Genomic DNA, 21,912 nt, shown 5'->3' on the forward strand with positions numbered 1-21,912 from the left:
GGAATAACACTGCAGCTGTGGTGATTACATCTTTACTTCAGACTGTGGGAAGAATGATAAGATAAACAAGTGTAAGTAGGCTGTGCAGGAAAAGCTGCAGTGAGAATTGGACTAAGCTCTGTTAGGCAGGGGGAGAAATGGAGACTGCTCTTGTGTGGTGTAAGAGCGGTGTGTGGGGGGCAGAGGCAAGAATGAATTTCCAGCTGGGTAGGAGAGCTGAGCTGTGTCAGCACAGAAAGGGGTGGGAGAGCAGTGAGGCAGGTCAGCCTGACTGGAGATGGAGTCAGATGGGGCTCTGATTTCTGTCTTTCCAGTGGTGCTTGCTTCTCTGTAGCACAGAGTAGTTCCTAGATGTCCACTGGATCTCTTAGTATTTCCGCTTTATTGGGGGAGTAGCATCCTAGTGCAGTCTTGAAGGGCAACTCATCACCTTGTAGCTGGGGCAGGTAAAAGGTACTTAACCTGTGTGAGCTGTGACAGCTTGTGGTTGTTGCAGGTAACTCTCTAAGCTGCTTAACTCTGTTCTGCTCAGGTGTCTGTTGCCAAAGCTTGCTCCTGACCTCCAAATGCAATGAAGCTGGAACAGTAACAATGCACTGTGAAATTATCCCTTTGTCAGTTCTGCTCATTTTTGATATACTCTCCTCCATCTAAAGCTGTAGTTCCACAGTGTCCACGTTGTGTTACTGCTCTGTGGTGTTCCTGTGACATCAGCCAGTCCCTGCAGCCCCAGTGGCACCCAGCAGCTTTGTGCAGGATGGCAGTACTAGCTGGCAGCAGACTGGGGCTGCACCTCAGGTGTTCATTTAAAAGATGACTGGAAACAACTGTAAGAAATCAGATATGGGCAAGACAGAGGGGACTTCACATTCCCCTTCTACTAACAGCTTTTAGAAATTGCATCAAATTTTCAATGCACCGTATTTTTTTATACTTATGTTTGAAGTGTTAGTTTAGTTGCTGCATTCCTTAGGGGGAGCCCAAGAATAATCTTAAATTGTGTTCATCTTGGTGGCTTTTAAGTGCACAGTGGCAAAGAAAGCCTGATCTGACATTAAAGCAAACTCACCTTCAACCTGAGCACAGAACTCTTTCCTGACATGGTGCCTACATCAGGCAGTCACTTCTTGGGCTCTGTAAATGCAAGGCACACAGACAAATCTGTGAGTTCTCCAGATTACAGGACTTCCATAGAGGAGGCAGAGTTGCAATAGAGGGAATGTGAAACCACTTCTATGTTCTAAAGAGGCAGTTTGTTGTATCCAATGTATTTTGACAGGTAAGTGCTATCTCAGCCAGTCCTGGATGTTGCCAGGAGACACTTCAGGTATAATTAGGGTTGTAGGCTGCAGTTCAAAGCTGGCTATTGTTCATTTGTTCTGCTGCTCTGGCAGATGGGCTTTGAGTCACAGAGAAATTGCCAAAGTCTGTACTGTCTGTCCATAGATCTCCAGAAGACCTTGCTTATATGACCATGAAGCTTGCAATGGTTGGACATCCATCTAGCTACCTCCAAGGCTGATTCTTGCCACATGATCCATGACTATTGCTCAGTCAATAGAGAAGAATATTATGCCCTTATAATGAACAAGATGGTTGTATTTAAGAATGCCCTGAGGTGATAGATCTTTTCCACACCTTAATTGAGCAGCAGGTGATCTTTACTTTCTAGGCATGACGCAAAAACCACTTGTGTAGCAGTAGAAGAATGATGGTTTTGTGGGTGGAAAGATTTTTGATTCACAGTCTTGCTAGGTTTGTTGTCTGGCAGATTGGCTGCCAATAAACTGGTGAAAATGTGGCCTTGAAATAGGTGAGGATGAGCCTTTTGTCTTACACACATCTCTCAGTGAATCATCCCTGTGCACAAATGTCCAGATGCTCCTGCTTACTCAACAAATGCACTCTGCAAAGCCTCATTTATTACACACCTTTAGCAGACTGAATTCCAGGAGCCTTTGAAATCTGTAGGATTAAATATGATATGGGCCAGCAGGGAGAGAGGCACATACTATATGTGATAAGAGATAGTGTTTCCAAGGGTTTCTTTTCCCCTGCTTTTTGACAGTTTGTTTGTTTACAGGAAAGCAAATTGAGTGATCTGAAATTTAATTTGCATCTGCTTGATGGAATGAGGAAACTGCTTTATTTATGTTTTCCAGATTAAGTTAAGTGAATGGGTTTTTTGTTCACTTTACTTTTATTTTTCAAACACATGTTCCTGTTTAAATTTGGGTGAATTTAGTTCTGAAATAAAATTCTGAAATAGAAAATTCAAGCTGCATAAGAAACCAATGTGGAGGCCAGATAACCTTATCAACTATTCTTTAGCACTGACCTTATCAAACTTTTCGAAGCAGTATTGCTTTCACTCTTTCCAATAGGAGAGTTTATTAGGTTGGGCTGAAAAAATGACCATTTCTCTACCAGACCTAGGAAGAACATCAGAATCTGGGGGTTTGGGGTACAGTGCAGAATTTCTGCTGCATCTGACTTTGCAGAGGAGGTGCTCCAAGCATGACCTTGGCTGCTTTGGGTGGTACTGCTGGGATGGTGCTGCTCTGCCCTGTGGGGTTGCCATATGTGGAGAGGATGTGTAGAGGTGGCTCCACATGGAGCTCTCTGGATTCTGACAGTTCATTTGCATCTGCCCCGAGCTGTGTTATGACCTGTTAGATTCTCTCCAGAAGGGGGTTTCCATAAACAGACTGAACATTTTGATTTACTGTGACTTCTCTTTTTTTTTTTTTTTTTTTTTTTTTTTTTTCTTTTTTCTTTTTATACCAGGAATAGGGGCAGAAGATTTTTTTTTTTGTAGTGATGAACTATCTCAAGCAAGGTAGGAAGGTGTGTTACAGGATGGACACAGGGTCCTCTGGCTTTATTGTTGTGTGTGCTTCTCATGGTGATCAACGGTGTTTCTATCCTAAGGGAGCACAACTCAGCTGCAGAGTGGTTTAGATTGGGTTTGCAGACAGAGGCTCTGCAGATCTTTTGGTCCAGCTCCTGCTCACATCAGCTTCAAAGGTTGAAGCTGTGATGTTAGATAAAGCTGCTCAGAGCCTCATCCAGTCAAGTTCTGAATTCCTCCAAGTACAGCAATATCCCAACCTCCCTGGGCCCCTGATTTAGTGGTGAATCAGCTTAATTGTGAAGGACTTGTTCTTCTCCTTTACACCTTGCTGGAAATTCCTTGGTGCCTCTGCCTGCCAAGAAGGCTGGTCCTTGTCTGAAAGACTTGATACCATTTTTTGTGATGATGACTCAGAAGTCTGGGGAGATCATGGATAAGGAAAGTAAAATAATGCATCCCTGAGCTATTACTGTTCCTGAACAGGGCCAGCAGCTTTCAGTTTGAAGGCTGCACAGTGAAAGTAAGATTAATTTTCTGCTCATCTCCCTGTTTCATTAAATTCCTGGTCTCAGCAACAGATTCATTTTGGACTATTTTCTGTTCTTGTTGCCATCTTTGTCATTGGAATGGGATATCAGCATGTTAATGCCTCATATAACCTGTGAATGATGGTAGAGCACAGTCGCTCTTTGACATTTTCAATGCCCTGTAATTTCATTATCTGGTCATTCTTCCCTTCCCCTGCAGTGTAGTGTGTCTGACATGGTGATTGCCACTTCTAATGTCTTTTTCTGGTACTACTTCCAAAGATTTTCCTCTGTCATTATGGGTGCTTTGCCGTTCTTAAAAGCAAGGTAATTCTTTGGGTGAAAAAGAACTTTATCTTGCATCCTCAAACTATATTATTTTTCTTGTGGCAGAAATAATAAATTGCTGCTTCTTTGCAATTTTCATCCTGAAGGATTTTATAGAACCATGTCAGATACATAAGCATCACTCTTCACTGTAACGTGGTCACTTTTCTGAGTGGAATAGGGGGAGTCTGTGTTTAAAAAGTGTCTCCTCATTCAGCTGTGGATGGGAGAGATGTGTGTCTGGCATGCTCTGGGTGTTCCACTTCAGACAATCATCTTGGCATTTCTCAGATCCCTCATTACTGCAAGGCTGGAGGACAGTGGCAGTGTCCTTGACTTTTCCTGTCTTCCTACGGTATGTTAAGAGAGTGTTGTGTTTTTTTTTTTTTTGTTTTTATTTTGTGGGTTTTTTTTTTTGTTGTTTTTGTTTTTTTTTTTTTTTTTTTTTTTTTTTTTGTGTGTGATACTTCTTTGTTTTTTACTTTTGTGGTTTTTGTGGTTAAGGTCTGGAGTTTGTTCAGAGGAGTTGAGAAGTGTCTTGGGATTTGCATGATTTGGAGACACACAAGGTGCTGTGGATTGCTCCAGAAAAGGTGTCCCTTATATTTCCACCTTCTTATGTAATGAGCTCATGTAGTGAGTGTATGCAGGTGACTGGTTGAAATCCTGCTTGTAAATGTCTCTGTATAGCAAAGATAGTAGAGGTTAGGGCTTGTTTTAGGAAAAAGGTTAGAGCACTCATTAAATGCTTATACTGAGCCAGAAGAATGTGACCAGATTAGCAATGCCTCAGTTAACAGCAGGGAATTTTGTAGTGTGTAAGGGTGGGTCTCAGTCATGGATATGTTATATTTTACTGGAGGTTTTGGAAGATTGTTAGAAGGAAGTTCAGAAGAAACTTCTCAGGGAAATAAAGTTAGAGATGCAAAACCCAAGAAGTTTGATTTATGCATTTTCTTTTTCATTGTTCTTGGCATGGAAAGAACAATGAAAGCCTTTCTTGGTGTCATTATCCATCCACTAGTAACTATTACTTACAGTTTGCAAAGGCTTTTCTTGGAATGTTTGGGTGTTAAGAGGCATCTTCTCCTGAGTTCCAACTCTGTTTTGTCATGAGGAAAATTTAATCTTCTTACTGCTTCTTTTTAAAATTTGATTGCTAATAATAATCAGATGACCTAAAGTGTGCAGGCTGAAGACTTTTGGTTTCATCACTTGGGATCCATTGATGTTTTAATTAGTGCTAAATACTGTTGTTTCCACCTTTTCACACAAATTCCTCATGGTGACATTACTGACTCTCCTGGGCTCGAAGTAAGATGCTGTTGTGTTTGTTGCTGCAATGCTTTGGATTTAGTCTGGATTGTGGTAGACTTGCTATGATTCTTATGTCTGCAAATCTTGTAATTCTCTACCTCCCAGGTACATCTGATCTCTCCTGGTACACATATTAATTCTCTGTTAATTCTGGACTTTTCATGGGACTGAAGCACTGCATGGAGACTTTCTGAGCAGTGGAAATACAGCCTGGTATTTAGAGCAAGGACTGGCACTGCTTGCACCAAGGACATTTTTATAGACCCAGCCTTGTGTCAGAGCCCCTGCTCTAGTACAGGGCACAGTGAGGTTCTGCATTTTGCACTAGAACTGCCACTGTCTCTGCTGAGAGCTGACACAGAGGAGCTGGGTAGAAGGAGAACTGTTTGTGAAGGCTATTGGCCAGGGAAAGCCACTCTCCCAACTCTCCCCTCTCTTTATTGGCTAGAAAGAAATCCAAAGGAGACCAAGCTCCTTGGACTAGATTTAAACATTTTTAAAGAGGAAACATTTAAATTTAATGTCTGGAAGAAGCTTTATGGAACTGACTTTTCAGCCATGCTGAGTAATCTTGCTAAAGAGGCTGCCTTGTTTTACAGCGTTAAATCTACTTTGGACAGAATATTAGCAATTATCCCATAGGGAACAGTCCTGTTCCTTCTGGATGAGCTAATAGGCTTCTTGCATCTCTAATTTCTGTTGTGCTGTGAAGATGTGGATGATTGTTATTAAAGGCTGTGAGAAGCAACTGGTCAGCTCATTGCCAAACTGCTATAATTCATGGGTGTTGTACATGGGCTGCAGTTTGCTTAACATTGCAATCTGTGTCTTCTAAATTGTTTTCATAGAGCTTGGCCACTAAAATTACAGGTTTATTATGTTCGTGTGGATCTCTTGTTTAATCAAGAATGCCACAAGTGCTGTGAATGCAAAGCAGTTCTTGAGAAGTTTGTGAATCAAATTGGCTTTATTTTCCTTTATGTTTGAATGTAAATACAGTATTCTTGAATGAAAAGGGCTCATGGCATCTGCAAGTTCTTGCAATAGCTGTTCAACAGTGCTCTGTGCTATTCTGACTGTGGCATTGCTAATCTGAGGCATCTAAAACAGCCTGAGATAATTTATTGTCTTCTTTTTTGGCAGGGAGAGGAGGGAAAATAATGCAATGGAAATAATTAAAAATCATTATGTATATATATGTAGGTATGTCTTATATAATTTATAGATATGTATATAAAATGTATTCATGTGTATAAAGGAAAAGTAAAAAGAAGAGAATATGAGATTTTGTTGGTTTGTTTTGAGGCATTGCTGGCCTCCAAGAGCTAGGGCTTGTAGAAAACCAAAATGCAACAGTCCATGATAACTTGAGCTCTGTGATGCAGTGAAGGATGCTGGTGCTCTGACAGCCTGGTTTAAAGCCGAGCCCCTGTTTTAGTGCATCAATTTTGTAATGAGAGCTGCTCTGGCTGCAGGAGTGTTGTGAGGAGCTTGGAGCTGTTGGAATCAGTCTTGTGCTGGTGCAGTTACTAAAGAGATCTGTATCAATTTCCATTTGAACGACTGGACTGGGGAGTATCTTCATTCTTCTGTGTTCTACTTGTGAATTTACAACAGGTTACATTGTTCCAATAGCTAGGTTTACTGAAGATTATCTTTGGAGCTCTTGCTGTCTCTCCTGATGTAAAAAGGACCCAGAGAAATATTTCTGTTTAGGGAGGTGTTTAATAAGAAGTAGTTTGTAGATGATCATCTTAGTGAAAGGACAGTCATAAAACATCAAAGGCAAAAATGAGCCTTTAGATTTGTCCTTTAATCTGTCACAGGTACTAAAAGACGTGCTCACCTTTTCCTGTGTGTGCATCCTTCAAGGTAAGACAAAGAATCTGTACAGAGTTGATACACTGACACTGTCTACTTGAATCAGCCCTCTGCTCCCCACTGTGCTTCAGCCTCTGGTGATGTTCAGAGCTCTCAGCTTTTGCCAGCTCAACACGTTCTCATGGAAAGCACATTGCTCCTGTGACTTCATGGTGCTGATAAGTACAAGACCTTGTGGTGTGACTGGTGAGGGAGAGGAGATTATTCTGATGGGAATCCAGGGCTCTTGCCACAGCAAAGAGGAGAAGAAAACTCTCACAGACCTTGCAGAGTAGCCTTTACAGATCTTGTTTAGCCAATTTGCATTCTTACTTTGTTGTACTGCACAGCCATTCCCTCTTATGTTCCTCAAGGGGCAGAATGATTTTTGCAAGCTTTGAGAAATTTCTGGCACACCACATAAAACATTCCAATGCAGGAATAGTCAGTGGGACTACTGATGCTCTTTAGAGCCCTTCTGCAGTGATGGGTGGTTTTGATATCTCAATGCAAGATGCAAGATAACCCTGTAGTCCATGGATGTGAAATTCTCTGAAGGTCATCTGGAGACCCTGCAGAGCTGCAAAGGATTTTCAGAGAACATGAGACTCTGTCTCTTCCCCCTTTTCTACCTCCAGATTTTGGGTCCTAGATATCCTTCTGATGGTAATGTAGGTGCTAGAAGAGCAAAGCACTGAGCCTTCCTTTGTCACCCATGAGTAAAAAGGATCTTTCTCTTAGAGTTAAGCATCCAAATGTTGATCACAAGTCCCAGTTTAAATGTCAGTCAGCAGTCTCAGTTGTTATAACTGTGCTTCTTATAAGAGATTCTTATAAGACAGTAGGTTGATATGAAGAATGTGCTTCAGTTTCTATGTCTCCTGGAGGGCAAGACTCTTTCAGGTTCATAGAAATAATTTTTAGATCCCTAAGTAAGGAAAGGAGATAGATCTCACAATGTCAGACCTTCTGAAAGTTTTCTTTTGAAGTGAGGACTGAAGAACTGAGCCAGTAGGTGTCTGACCAGCTGTCCCTGGGCCCCAACCAACTGTAAAAGGATTCCAAAAGTTGATAGAGCTTTGGATTTCTGTGAAGGTGATTTGCCTCTTTTCTCTTATAAAATCCATGTACATAATGTAGAGTCTGAACTTCCGAGTTTCCTACATTTTCAGCTTGAAATTCTCAACCATAATGTAGCATTAAAGGAGATTGGAATTCAAGTTCCTCTATTTTTCTCAGCTTCTTTTATTTTATTTTTATAAGTAACAGAACACTTAAGTCTGTAAGAAAAATTGCCCTTGACAGCTTCAACTGTGCTGTTCCACATCTCCCCATGTAGGCATTAGCACAAGGTATTTCTAAAGTGGGAAAAAATAATTTTCTGTCTTACTAAGGTCAAAACCAGGTGAATAGATTTTTTTTTTTAAACACGTTGCCCTCCCCGCCCCGCCCCCAACCTTGAGCTATTGGACTGCCACTAAAAATTGCAATTTTATTGTGGATCCTCAAAGATTCCTTCATTTTCTCCCACCCCACCATGAGCTGGTGCCAGTCTTTCGCAGGAAAATTTTTTGAGAGCAGGGTCAGGGGGAATATATTAAAAGTTTTAGTACTGAGACAGAGGAAGGTGTTATATCTGGCTCAATGTGATGGATATACACAGAGGAATAATTCCTAGCTCACAATCTGGAAATACCTAGTGAGAGAGATTTCATGTAAGTCTGCTTGGTTAGGCCCTCTAAGGGAGATAACATCCCAGCTCCATAGGTGCTTGGCATGAGCAAAAGCTGCTCTGCACAGGAGCAAAGAAAGGAAGTTGCCCAGACAGAGTGTTTTCACAGCAACACATGAAAATTCACAGATGAAAATAATTTTGCTTTACTATTTAATAATACAAGACAAATAATAGTAGTAAAAAGCTACTTAAGGTATAAGTAGCTCAGCCATTTTAAATGATGATGAAATGTGTGCACATGACAAATGAGAATAAAAATAAAAACAATAAAGGTGATTAACATAATGAGTAAAGATTATTGCAAAGGAATAGGAGTAGGAAAAGGAGCTGCTAGGGCAGAGTCTGACCTTGTAATAGTTGAGCCACTAAGTTTTAAAGTAGGTTTTGTCATCTGCAGATGAGAACTGCATAAACAGAAGTTCAAGGTCAGGAGAGTGAAGTTAATTGGCAGACCACGTTTTTATTACCGTAATATATAAGATAATCAGATAATTTAATTTTTTTTTAATCTATAATAATGTAAAAATATGTTAATTGGCTATTTAGCACTCAAACTCTTGCTTCTGACCTTTTGTCTGTCAAGAGCCCTGACTTGTGCTTGTCTCTTACCTTAGGCACTTTCCTATTCTGTGTCCCACTCAGCCTGACTGACCCAAGTTGCCTGTGATACTTACTCATATAATCTAAATGATCACTTTTATTTTGATCTTGTTCTTCCTGTGATGATTCTCATATTTCACCTTCCCTACTCTTTAATTATAAGTGCTCTATGTATGCAGATTTAAGACATTGTGATTACATAATGAATTTGTGCAATGATGTTTTTTAAAGTGGGTTCTCATGTGTGGTGGAAAATCTGATTACTGGATGTTAATAACTGCAGAACTGTAACTGGAATAATTTGTGCATTTTTCCCTTTTTCCCCTCTGTGTTACACTTGACATTTGGCAAACTGCAATGATCCTTATTTCCCTGGGCTGTTGTGTGGAAGGGAATGAGCCAAAGTCTAAGGTGCTTGGATTTGTTGTAGATAAGGCACCAGGAGTGGAAGGTCTTTAACTGGCCACTAAAAACAGATGTGAGGGTTTATCTCCCAATAGATAATTTGTTTTCTTCCGTGGTAACATCTCTAAAACTCCAGCTTTTGGACTGGATCTCCTCTGCTAGCAGTGAGGCATTTTCACATGAAGTAAGCCTTTGTAGGCATGAGGCTGGAATGGACTTTAACAGGATATCTACTCCATCGTCTGTCCCTGGGGAGAGAGAGAATATCTTGCCCATGCACTGATCAATAACAACTGTTTGAGCTGCTAATTGGAATCTGAAGAAGATCACTAATATTTATATATGTACATATGCAGGGGAGAGGTCAGAGGGTATGTGTGTGAGAGGCGTGAGAGTTCCCAAATAGAACCTGGAGTCCAAAATAGAACAGCTTTAAGCAGCCTGAATTTTCTTGAAAAATCACCTTTATGGGAACTTTTTTTCCCTATCCCTTTCAGAAATGCCCCAGACACAAAATTTCCTACATAGTTTAGCTTCTTTTATAGAACCAGACATTCTTGCCTTCAAGAAAAACCCTTTCCTGTCCTGGCAGTTGATAGGATCTCAAAGGGCTATGCTCTCTTACCTTTTTTATTTTTTTTTTCAATTTTTTAAAAAATTAAATTGGGAACTGTCCTGTGAAGGTAGTGTACCCATACTTGGAGTTCAAGTCATTCCTTCTTTTCAGGTCTCCCCATGTCAGAAGCTTTAAATGGCCCTTCAGCAGAAATGTGAGTGACTCCACAGAGATAAATTGCTTTACAAAATTTGCTGCTTCGCAGATGGTATCAGGAGATAATTGGAATAAGAACTGAGCCAGCAAAGTATCTGGGGCCTTTTTTCATTTTCTTCTTGAACTTGGAGGTGTGCACACAGCAGCTTTAAAAGGAAGACAGAGAAGGGGAAGAAGATAAAATTAAAGTTTCCAAGGCTTTAGAGGGGGGCTTCTTAGCAAGGGGGAAGAACTGGGATATATGATCTAGTGTGGGTTGCTGAATCAATAGAAATAAATAATGAGTTCTTTGCTATCACCTCTTATAACGTATGATAGGGGACCCGTAAATCATATCACTACCTGACAGGAGAGATTGTGTTTATGTTAAACTGAGTTACACAGAGATAAAGCTCAGGCTTCTGTTATTTTAAGCAATCTAGATGTCTTTTCTGGTGGGAATGTGTATTTATGGGCAGAAAAACCATCCTGAAAAGCTGGGAAAAATTCTGTAGGGCAAAACTGTGCCTTGTCAGGGGGGTGGATCAGATAATCTGGGGAGTGTTTTCTATCTCTGACTTCTCTGACTAATGCTACTCACAAGCTGCTGATAGTGTTGGTGTGTCCACCTTCCCTTCCAGTGTGTTTATTCCTAATTACCACACCTTTTCCAGACACTCTCTCCTAATTCTGTGTGACTGATAATTGCTTTTATATTACACAGACATAGACACAGATGCACACGAGTGTGTGCACTCTCCTGCAGCCTCTGGGACATGATCCAGCTGCTCTTTAAGGACTGCTGTAGGCATCTCATTTATTTCTTTATTAAGGAAGTTTTGCACAATTGTAATTTGTGTGTGTGTGCATGCACTAAAAGTAAGCATGTGGGTATGCAGGAGATATGCTTGCTGAAACTGAGGCAGGATTTGCCAATTTTATTTCTTACTTTCTTGGAAAAAATGTTGCATGAGGGATATTGTCCAATTTTTAATGTGTAGTGGAGACGAAGGAGCCTTGTGGCTGACTTGCAGCCACTATACAGCTAGTGGCTGTGAATACCCTCGCTTTGGTTGATAATTGGAATGTCTGCCTTGGGAGGAGGAAAATCAGACTTCTTTTCCCACATTGTTGTAAAACATTATAGTCCAATTCCTTTTCTGAGTCCTGGAGTCATTAGTCATTGCCTTGCTGGTGGGGTTATTCAGCTGCATTCACTACCATGGCAAGGATTTGTATGTTCAAGGCACCTCTGAAAATATCCTAAAGTACAGTCCCTGCACAAAAATGCCTAAAGCATGAAAGACCCTGTCAGATTCAATTAAAACCACTTTCTAGATTTGTGAGGGGCCAGTAAGGTAAATCCATGACTCTGGAAGAGGTGTCTCTCAGGGTTGATGCTGATGGGTGCTGTTTCTTTGACAGACTGGGCCTGCCCTTGAATTGCCAAGGTATCCAAGAGAACCAGCACACAAAATTCTTGCCCTGCTTTTGCTCATAAAGGCACAGGAGGAGAGAGTTGGGCTTTCCAGATCTGGCTATTTCTGCAAGGCACTGTAGTGCTTTTAGTTCTGGGTGGTTTTTTTTTTTTTTGTTTTTTTTTTCTTTTTGCACCCTCAGATTCTGTTCATTCAGTGCAAGTCCTGTAAATGGGAATTTCAAACTGCTGCTTACATCTGGAAGGTGCTTTTGTGAAGCTAATGTGATCTGTCTCCAGCTGTGCCAGTGGGAAGACTTTTGCTCTGGCTCCAGCCCATTGTGGTGCCTGATTTATATTGAAAGGGAGGAGGGCAGGGGACAGAAGGAGCCTGCTGTGGCAGTTTTCCCACTGGAAAGTGATAAGCAACACAGGCAAAGGAGGATTAAAGGTGAATATCCTCCTTTTAGTTACTGGTTCTTGTTTTGAGGACAAATTTGACAGTCTCAGCTGTTTGGAGATCACAAGTTCACTGGAACATGTTTTGCTTCTGTGTGTGATCTTGGGATTTTTCTCTTTCAATTTCAGAGGGCTCTTTTGTCGGCACTGCCTGAAGCCACCCACAGATAATTTTCATCTCTCCAGAGATTAAAAAAAAAAAAGAAAAAAAGTAAGGAAAAGTTCTTTGCTGCAAGCTGGCAAAGCTTTACTCTTACACAAGTGCTACTCTGATTTCCAGGGGCAGGATTTGGCCTGTGTTTGTTGTCAGTACCTCTTCTGGTTTTTTTATTGTGTCTTAAGATGTGCTATTCATGTATTCCTATTATCTGGAGATAAGTTTTCTTCAGCTGTGCTCACCAGACTGGGGAAAGAAGGGGAGATTGATATTTAAGGTGTATGTGTTCCTTTTTAGTTAATAATTCTCTTAGTCTGGGTGAACTCAGATTGGTTTTTTATATTTTTATATTCCAGATGTTGCCTCTTACCTTAAATTATCAAAATGTGCTGAATTGGATTCTTTCAGCTATGCTCAATGGACTCTTTTTCAGAATAGTCTTTGATTTTTCATATGTATTTGCAAAGTGGATTGAACCAAACTCTTAAAAGTTGATTTAAATTCTTCTTTCTGAGTGTTCCCATGTAGAGAACACTTAAAATTTCACTTAACCTCTCTTTGCCTCCTCATCAGTAAAACAAAGATGCCATTACTTGCCTTGTTTCATAGTGGTGATGCTTGCAGAGTCTGTTAGCACCTGTGGAATTTAAATTCCTCTCCTGGGAGCTTAGTAATAGTTCTATATGCTTCTCACAACTGAAGATGGCACTCTTGGGTATTGGCAACTGCACACAGACCTCCAGTGGAAATGAGGATGGTGATGTTGCATAGTGTGATCACTCACATGCACATGTATATTTTTGAGGCTGTATTTGTGTGAAGAGATTTTGATGAGACCAGGATTATGTAGTGATTGTTTTTGGGAATCATGCTACATTGACCTAGGAAAACACTTGTACTGGAATAATTTTCCTCAGAGCAGCCTGTGCCATGCTGTATTTTGAATTCTAGGATAAAGCAGTGCTGATGGCACATCAGTGTTTTAGGTGTAGCTGAACAGCGCTTCACAGTGTCAGGTTTTCTGTTTCTCACTCTGCCCACCCAAGGAGGAAGTCAGAGAGGTGTTGTGTTCCATACAACATCATCCTCAGCAATAGTGACTGTGTTCCAAGACTGATTTTGCATTGGTCTGCTGGGGAGGACAGTCAATGACTGCCCTTGTATCACTTGTTTGTTTATTTATAGTTTCTTCCCTTTCCTTGACTAATGGTAATGTCTTTGTCAGGAATTACAAGTTTTTTCACTTTTGCTTTTCTGGTTTTCTCCTCCATCAACCTGGGGTGGGACAGAGTCAATGCCTGGGTTAGTGCTTAGTCCCTGCTTGGGGTCAGCCTACCACACACTTAAGCACAAATATAGATTGAACATGTAAATGGTCCTTTCCCCATCTTTTGAGTGTGTGTTTGGGGAAAATTAGTCTGGTATGGGTGGCTTTTGACAGAATTAGCTTTGAATGAAGAGATTGTATGAAAGAGTGCATTAGAAATTCATGCTCATGAATGTGCATGTCTGTGTGCTTTCCAATCAGTCCATCTTCAGTTAATAATCTTGTGCCTTGAAAACCATCCACTACCACCACAAAAAAAGAAACCCAAACCAAACAAACAAAACCCCAGAAAGATCCCAAATAAGAAAACATCAGGCACCTACATAGATCAGTGCTGCTGGTGTTTGAGTCCTGGAGCATTTTAAGCCAATTTTTCTTTGGCTGTGACCATTTTTACTGACACTGGTTCCCAATATCCCGTGGTTGCTCACATTTGAAATTTAGTTCTTGGGTGCTGCAGCTCTCATATGGTTTGGGGAATGGCAGATGGAAGTTGCAGACAAGCTTCCTGTGGTTGGCTTGGAGGGTAGAAAATGTTGCAAGCATCATGGAAATATGTCTGTGGGCAGGAGACAGAGACCCCAGCATGGCAGAGCACGTGAGTGGAGAGCTCTCATTTTTCACGTGTACATTTGTCTGCCCTCTTTCTGCTGCGCTCTGTGCTTCCTAGTGCTCATCCCTGTACTCTTTATTAATTACACTTGGCAAATATGTGCACAGGGCTACTGATGAGTTGTGTTAATCTCTGTGCTGATACAGCAGGATCACTCAGATGTCTCATGAAGGGAATCAGAGCTGGCCTTTCAGGTGTCTGTCTGACACCTACTTTGGCTGCTGTGCTCTTCCCTCTTGTGTCTCTAATATCAATGTCCCCTTTCACAGGAGTGTAGGGTCTCCACACAGCCTTTGGCGTGGTGCTTTTCACTTGTTCTGAAGTTCATTGTCAACCTGCTGGAGAAACTGCAGTGCCTTTGCACTCCTAATTTGTGGGAAACAGGCATTATGTATTCCACTCTGGGGTATATGCAAAGCACTTTGCCAGTTTAGAATTGGCAAGATCTGGAGCTGGGTTTAATGAACTGAAGTCATTTTCCTTCATAGTAAAATTTTATTGGCATGGAAGATTGTTACACCACGAAACACTCTGAAAAGCTTCTGAGCACTTTTGTGATTTGTGGCCTTGGAGATTCTTGATAATTGCCTGAACAATAGGGATCCCTTCAGGAATGTGTTTTTGAGATGGAATGAAATGTGGGCTAATGTTCCTGGTTGTAATTTTTCTGCTTTCATACCAGCCAAGGCTGGTAAGACTCAAGGCTGCTGAATTGGACAGTTTTGGACATTTGCTGGCCTTATTTTAGAGAAGTGGTCCATCATATTAAATATGGATTTAGTGGTTTGGTATGCTATAGAGCATTGTGTCAAGATTCTTCACTGCCAGAGGCTCTTAATCTTTATTGAAGTATAGACCCTTGAAGGTAAATGATTGACAGGTGTTGGCATTTTTTTTATATAAGCCTTAAAGCAGGGAATTTAGTAGACAGTTAAAACAACTCCAACCTATATGCAATGTGGAGATGCATGTGTAAAAAATAAAGCACATAAGAAAATTCTTGTATAACTGGAACATCACTTCTTTCCAAAGAAAATATATTTTTTTCCGATTATCCTTTTTCCATTCCCATTTCTGTCTACAAAACCAAAACAATTTGTTAAATTATTCAGGTCATTAAGTTTCATGTAAGCTCAGCTTGAAATTGCATTTTCTGGAGGGATTGTATTGCCTTAAGGGAGCTGTAATTCAGCCTCCCTATTTCCACACTCTGTCCTGCAGACCCTTTTTTTTTAATTCTTAACCAGCTGAGCTGCTTGGTGTCCCAAGGGAGACCTGCCCTCGGGTGTCCTAGGAAGCACAGTGCAGTGTGTGGAGCCTAGCCTGCAGGAGATGAGGAAATTTCATATCTGAGCTCTATTTCCTGAAGTGAGAAGTATGATCCTGTAGCAAAATACAGTTTAACATTGAGCTGACTTGGAATTAATTTTGGAAAGATTGGTTTGATGAATAGAAACAGTTTAATTTGGCACTATAAAGGTGTTTTCTTTGTTTTGATTAAATAATGCCTAAGTGTAAGTTTTTGCTGTTTCTAAATTGCTTGGAACTTAATAAATTTGTATTTCTTTTCCCCAGAGCAAAATGTTTTAATTTATGTTGCAGAGGAGGCATTTTCTATGGGGTGGCAATTCCAGATTTCTCTCAGTTCAGGGGAAGAAAATGTTTTTGTTTTGAAATAGTGCCTTAATTGTAAAATCTCCAGTTTTCAGTAGAATTCAGCTTTTAAAATTAAAACCATCAAAATTTTCATGCAAAATTACACTGGCATGGGAAAAAAAAAAGTAATTTGTTAGTGTTCACAAAAACAAGCTGAGCTTCTTCAACTACAAAGCAGAAATTGGAATCAAATGTCTCAGCCTGAGTCAAGGAGGATTTTTCCCTTTTTAATTTTTCTTTTTCCTGTCAGAATTCGGTTTTGGAACATGTGTCCAATTTTCCCTCTCTTTTGTTCTATCCTTTTTCAACTAAAGCATTCAAACAACACAATGTCAGAAAATCTGGTACTTTCCCACATCTGCCCCTGCCTCATGTTTCTTCTTAGCACAGCTGGGGCAGCCTGGTGGTGCCTCAGAATATCCTCTTGGAAGGGTTTGATGTTTCCTCTGCAGAGCTGTGTCCAACACAGCCCATGAAACAGGTCAGGATCCAGCCCTGCCTCTCAGGCTCTTGTCTGTGTCTCAACCCCATGGTGTTCCCTGAGTTTCCTCTGTGGCAGTGTGTAGGGGGAAAGTGCTTTTGCAGCTTTTCTTGGGAAGGTTGTGTGTTCAGACTCTCAGATCCTCTCTGGTTTTCAGATTCCCAAGCCATTGTAGGAGTTGTGTTTATTGAATCTGGGGTGTTTTTTCTCAAAAGCAAGTGGGAGCAGAGTGGAAGCTGCCTGGGTTAGTGGTGTGGGAATGTTGCCTGTTCTGGGCTCCTGTGGTGAGAGATTTTAGGGACAGGTTTCTGTAGGTGTTACCACTGCCTCAGAAAATTCCTGCTATTTCCTGGGACTGTGTGTAAGACACTGCTCAAGGGATGTTTGTGCTTTCCATGCATCACCAAGTAGAGATCTATGTTAGTCAGTCATCCCAGGCAAAAATCCAGAAAAGTCATACTAAACAACATGCTTTTACTATGAATTTATACCCAGAAGCTGAGTAGCATTCAGCTCACTTCTGTAAAGCTGTTGTTATCCTGGGATTTGCAGGGTGGTAATAGATAAGTGATGTCTTCAAAAATGTAGGGCATAGGAGATCTGGGGAGAGACACACAAAGAGCTGGGAGAGTATGGATACTGCCTTTAGTTGTAATTGCAATTTAGGGTAGAAGTAAGGTAGAATCTGTTGAAATTTGACCAAGACACAGAGATTTTATTTACAATACTTAGGAATGAATCCAGGATCCACTGAACTCAGCTGCCTTCAGTGTGCTTAGACTTTGAAACTTGAAATCTTTGTGCAACCTCACCACAGCTGTGAGCAGTACGAGAGGTGCAATTTCAGGCAGGGCAGGGCTTGTGCTATAGTGCATGGCTTCCTAGAGAGTCTTGAGAGGAATTCTGGCTGAGTGCCTGTGGAATTATAGGGAACAACCTAAAAATGTCATTCTCATTGGGTTTTAGCTGGGAGAAGGCTGCCCTGCTGGGTGTAAGGGGTAGGGGCACACAAACCATACAAACCTTGGTTGCTGCAGCTTGCAGCTGGCTCTTCCCCCTTTGTGTGGGAAGGTGTGTGCAGGGTTTAGACTGCATTAAGAAGATGTTAGCCTTATTTCCCCATAGCACAGCATTGGTTTCAGCTGACATGGACTTGCATATGCTGACTCAAATCTGCCTGGCAGGTTTCTTTTCACACCCTGCTGAAAGCAGCTTGGCTATTATCTTCTTCCTAAAGGTCTCTGCATGGGGAAATAAAGGGAAAAAATGCAATAGGGGATGGTTAAAGTGAATCCAGGAGAGGGAGGGATGCTTGGAGCATCTATTCTAAAGTCATTAAGATGGGCACTGACTGCATAGTCACGTACCAAGGTCCCTTACAATTTGAACAGGTTTTTTTCCTGGTATTATGCTGACAGTAAACGAGTGCTGCAGCAGCTGTGATATTGATTAATCCTTTGGCATTTTTCTGCAAAGCTTTAAACTTTGCTCTCTCTCACAGCTGGAGCAGATGTGAGGGAAACTGGCCTGTGCTTGAATCCTGCAAGGAGGAAATGATGCTGAAATGTTAAAATGATGCAAAACAAAAATGAAGAGGTGCCCTGGAGCTCTTCCTTGAGGCTGGTCCTGTAGAATCCAAGGGAATGAGCTGTATGACATTAGTTATGCTAAAAAGGCAAGGAGCAGATTCTCAAATGCTCTTACTTTCCCTCTATTCCCTCATTCCACGTGAGCCTGGGAGCTTGCACAGAGGCTCCCATGCTATCAGAATGCATAACTGCCTTTCTGGAGAGAAGGACATTGGGCAATGTAGGTTGTAGCTAGGAGGATTACATTTACCTGTGAAATCTGAGGTCACAGCTCCAGGTAGATCAGAGGGAAAGTATATTCCTCTGTGGCCCCCCGTGTACTGCTTAACTCCCTCTCCCCCAACCTCAGTTTTTCAGGGGCATGACTCAGGGGTGTTTTCTCCAGAAAGTCAGGGAGTCCTGGGGCCTCTAACTGTCCTTGAGCACTACAGATCTGAGTGAAGGTCTGTCTTGCTCAGTGCATAAGCAGAATGTCATGCTACATGTTCCTCTTACCCCTGTGGGAAGGTGATGGCATGTGGGAATTCCCATGCTGTGGAGCCAGTGACAGCAGATGGAGAAAACAAAGCTGACTCTAGGCAAGATGGACTGTTTTGGTGGATGGGGATCTACATAAAAAAACTTGTCAGTTCTTTCTGTGGAGACCGAATAATTAATGATAGAATGTTGAGAGACAAAAGAAATTGACTGTAATTTTGGATTGAACTATTGAATTAACAAGGGTGCATTTGATTCCATCCCTGAATTTGAATAATCATAGTTGCAGAGAGGTCAGCTCACAAAGTCTGATTAATTCCTGGTGGCATGTTTTATTTCAAATGCAAAACATTTTGGGATTAAAGTAAATGTTGCTGGTTATACAATTTACTAAGCTAATGATTTCCCATTTTATTTTTTAAACCTGCTTTATCCTATAATACTGCAACGTTAATGAATAAATGCTCAGCTCTCCATTAGGTGGTTTCAGATGCCCTGTGTATTGTTACAAAATCTAACATCAACCTTTTTTTTTTCTCCTCTTTTCCCTTTCTCTCTCACTCCCTCCCTTTCCCCTCTCTAGGTGATTCTCATTCTGACAAAGCTCTACGACTTCAACCTGGGGAGTGTTACGGAGAGCTCACTTTGGAGGTACGTGGAAGGTGGAATCACAGCACCTGGTGTGGAGGGCTGCACTGTGTCTGGGGGCTGATCCGGGCTGTGGGCAGGGGGGAGTGTCTGAGTTCATCACAGGAGGAGCTGGGAAAGAATCTGAGACAAATGGAGCTGCTGTTTGGAAAAGGGATGCAAGATTAGGACACATTGCTTAATGAAGTGGGGTCTGCAGACAGGAGGGTTTCATCATGTAATGGCACTTCCCTGACACGCACAGGAGCTTGGTTTCCTTCTCACCTTTGAGTGTCCTTAAACAAGTCCCTTCCTTCCTCTCTACTGTGAGGCTGGCAATGAGAACAGGCTCTATAGATGGGTACACACTTGCTAGAACTGTGTCCGAGAAGGAATTAAACACAGTGCATGATACAATCTTAGCTGATCCCAGCCTTGTTCTTCACCCTTGTGGGCTAAGATTGCCATCTTGGTAATGACTGTGTGTTGGGCTGTAAGGAGAGTAGCTGCTGAAGGAGTGGAGATGGCACAATGTCTTCTCCACTGTAGATGTACTTGGATGGGGTCACACAGCTGCCATATTCCTAGTCTAGCATGGGAAATGGACTGTCCTGCCCTGGGGAAACATGCTTCTAGACAGAGGGTGTGTTTGGAAGTGTATGTCTGCATTTAAAATAAAGAAATAACCTAAAATCCCCTCAGTCCCCAAACTCAGCCCTATAAACAGGTCAGTTTCTTCATGTTGGAAATCACCAAATTGTTTCATCCTGCCTGTGGAGTGGTATACCTTTAACAGAATTGCTATCAGGTGTTTTTTTACCCTAGGTACATTAAAATAAAAAAAAAAAAAAAAGAAAAAAAGAGGCAGCTAGGGGCTGGTGAGACCAAGTGCTTTGTTTTAGATTTACCTGGTGTATTATAGCTATTGTGAAACCTGCTTAAAGTGTAGTTGGTGGAATGGTCAGTGTACTGTAGCCATTGCTTGGGTGTGAGCCCTTCCTGGCAGATGGTCTCTTGTACTTCTTTCTTCACAAGTGATTTAAAAGCCCATGTTTGAAGTAGGCTTTGGCCATTTGCTGAAGGTTTATTTCTGTAAATGTATTTAAGGGTTAATTGTTCAGTAGAGCTCTTGAAACTTCTCAATTTGAACAGTACTTAAGAAGCCTAATTGCACTGCACCATGGTAATCTGCAAAAGTATAAATAACCATGCAGCTAATAAGAGAGAACAGTAATTTCCACTTACCCTGGTACTTTTCAAGGTATTAATACCTTAAAAAAACTTTTGCCTCTTTACATAGCAAGTACAAATGCCACAGTGATTGTACTTTAAAAGTAATTGCCAATCTGCCCTGCATAAATAATGTAACAAACCGGCAAACCTTGTCTTAATCCTGAGCTCGCAGCATCACCTGCGCTCTGCAGAAAGGTAATAGCAGCACCCCTTTTGGAGGCTTCCCAAAGTGATAGAAATGTAATTAATCATCAATACAATTGAAAGCATCTAGCATTTGGTCAACTGGGAAAACTCACTGCTTTGTGGGAGTGTGTTCTGGAACACTTCTGCATCTGGTCTCCAGTGAAATAGGGGCCAGTGAGGGGGCCTGGAGATTCAGAGAAGTTAGAACTTCTCATCTTCTTTTCCTAGGTCTGTGAGGAATGCTCAGGGTAAGTGCTAGTAGGTAGATCTCCTGGGCTCTAAACCTTATTTTCTGCTTGGAAAATTCAGGAATAAGCCATGTTTTACTTGACAGGGGAGTGTGGATTCTTGGAGAGCACCTATGAGTTCCTCTGCAAAGGACATTGTAGAAATGCAAATAGATACTAAGTGTAAGAAATAAGCCAGAGAAATACTCCCTATCTTGGGTTTTCCTGTTCTATTTGCACATTCAGACCTCTGAATCTTTTCATTATTTAAATTGGTGTTTTTCAATATTTTCTTTTCGTTTTTGAGACCCTGAAAATTTTAAAAGGAGGATTTGTCTTTGCAGAATGAATGTAAGCCTCCTGGCAAGAGGTTTGCTTTCTTTAGTTACTTTTTGTAGATTTTTTGAGCCCCCAGACAGATCACAAACTGAATGCAACTTCAACTATGTATCAAAAGATGATCTGTACATTTCCAAGGGGTTTGTTTTTTTTCCTGTGTTCTAGAAATACAACTAAGCCGGGAGCCCTGCCCGTCTGAGCTGTGGTGCTGTGTGATATCCATCCTGACCACTTGGCAAATGCAGTTGCCTTCACAAGAGAGGAGTGTGGCTTTTGTGGCAGAGAGCAATGAATTACACAGCAGAGGATGCTGAGATAGAGCAGAGTGCAATGCAATCTCCAAATGCCATCTTGCCTCCACCTGCTCTGTGCATCAAAATCTCCTCCTCAGTTCCCCCTGGGTTTATAGCATGAGAGACTTCTTTTAATGGGAAACTGAATTGCCATATAAAAAGAATTTCTAATCCCTGCATCTAAATACAAAAACAAGTAAATCAATAGGAAAACATCCTGAATGTAATTAAGAAATGGAGTGAGAGCAACAGAGGAAGAGAGGAGAATTAGAAGTTACATTTGAAAACTGCTCCTGTATCAGGCTGGTATGAGCTTAGACAGGGGAAATTCTAGTCAGCATTTGAATGCAGGAACACAGACATTGCTCTAATATCCAAATTCATGGTTCTGGGGCTCAAACAATCACAAAAAAGCTCTTTCTTGCTACTGAAGCAGCCAGCCTTGAAGCAGCCAG

At 41.3% G+C, this 21,912-nt stretch overlaps 1 protein-coding gene across 2 annotated transcripts in view; it reads left to right on the forward strand.

Moving 5' to 3' along the window:
- SORCS3 (sortilin related VPS10 domain containing receptor 3) overlaps positions 1-21,912 on the forward strand; it is a 275,567-nt gene that overhangs the window by 65,298 nt on the left and 188,357 nt on the right. For both annotated transcript variants that reach the window (XM_064431239.1, XM_064431241.1), the window contains exon 2: positions 19,136-19,203. In XM_064431239.1, coding sequence (XP_064287309.1) covers positions 19,136-19,203 — 68 coding nt within the window. The remainder of the gene's footprint in view (positions 1-19,135; positions 19,204-21,912) is intronic.

The sequence above is a fragment of the Passer domesticus genome, chromosome 8, assembly GCF_036417665.1.
Source record: "Passer domesticus isolate bPasDom1 chromosome 8, bPasDom1.hap1, whole genome shotgun sequence".
Taxonomy (NCBI): Eukaryota; Metazoa; Chordata; class Aves; order Passeriformes; family Passeridae; genus Passer; species Passer domesticus.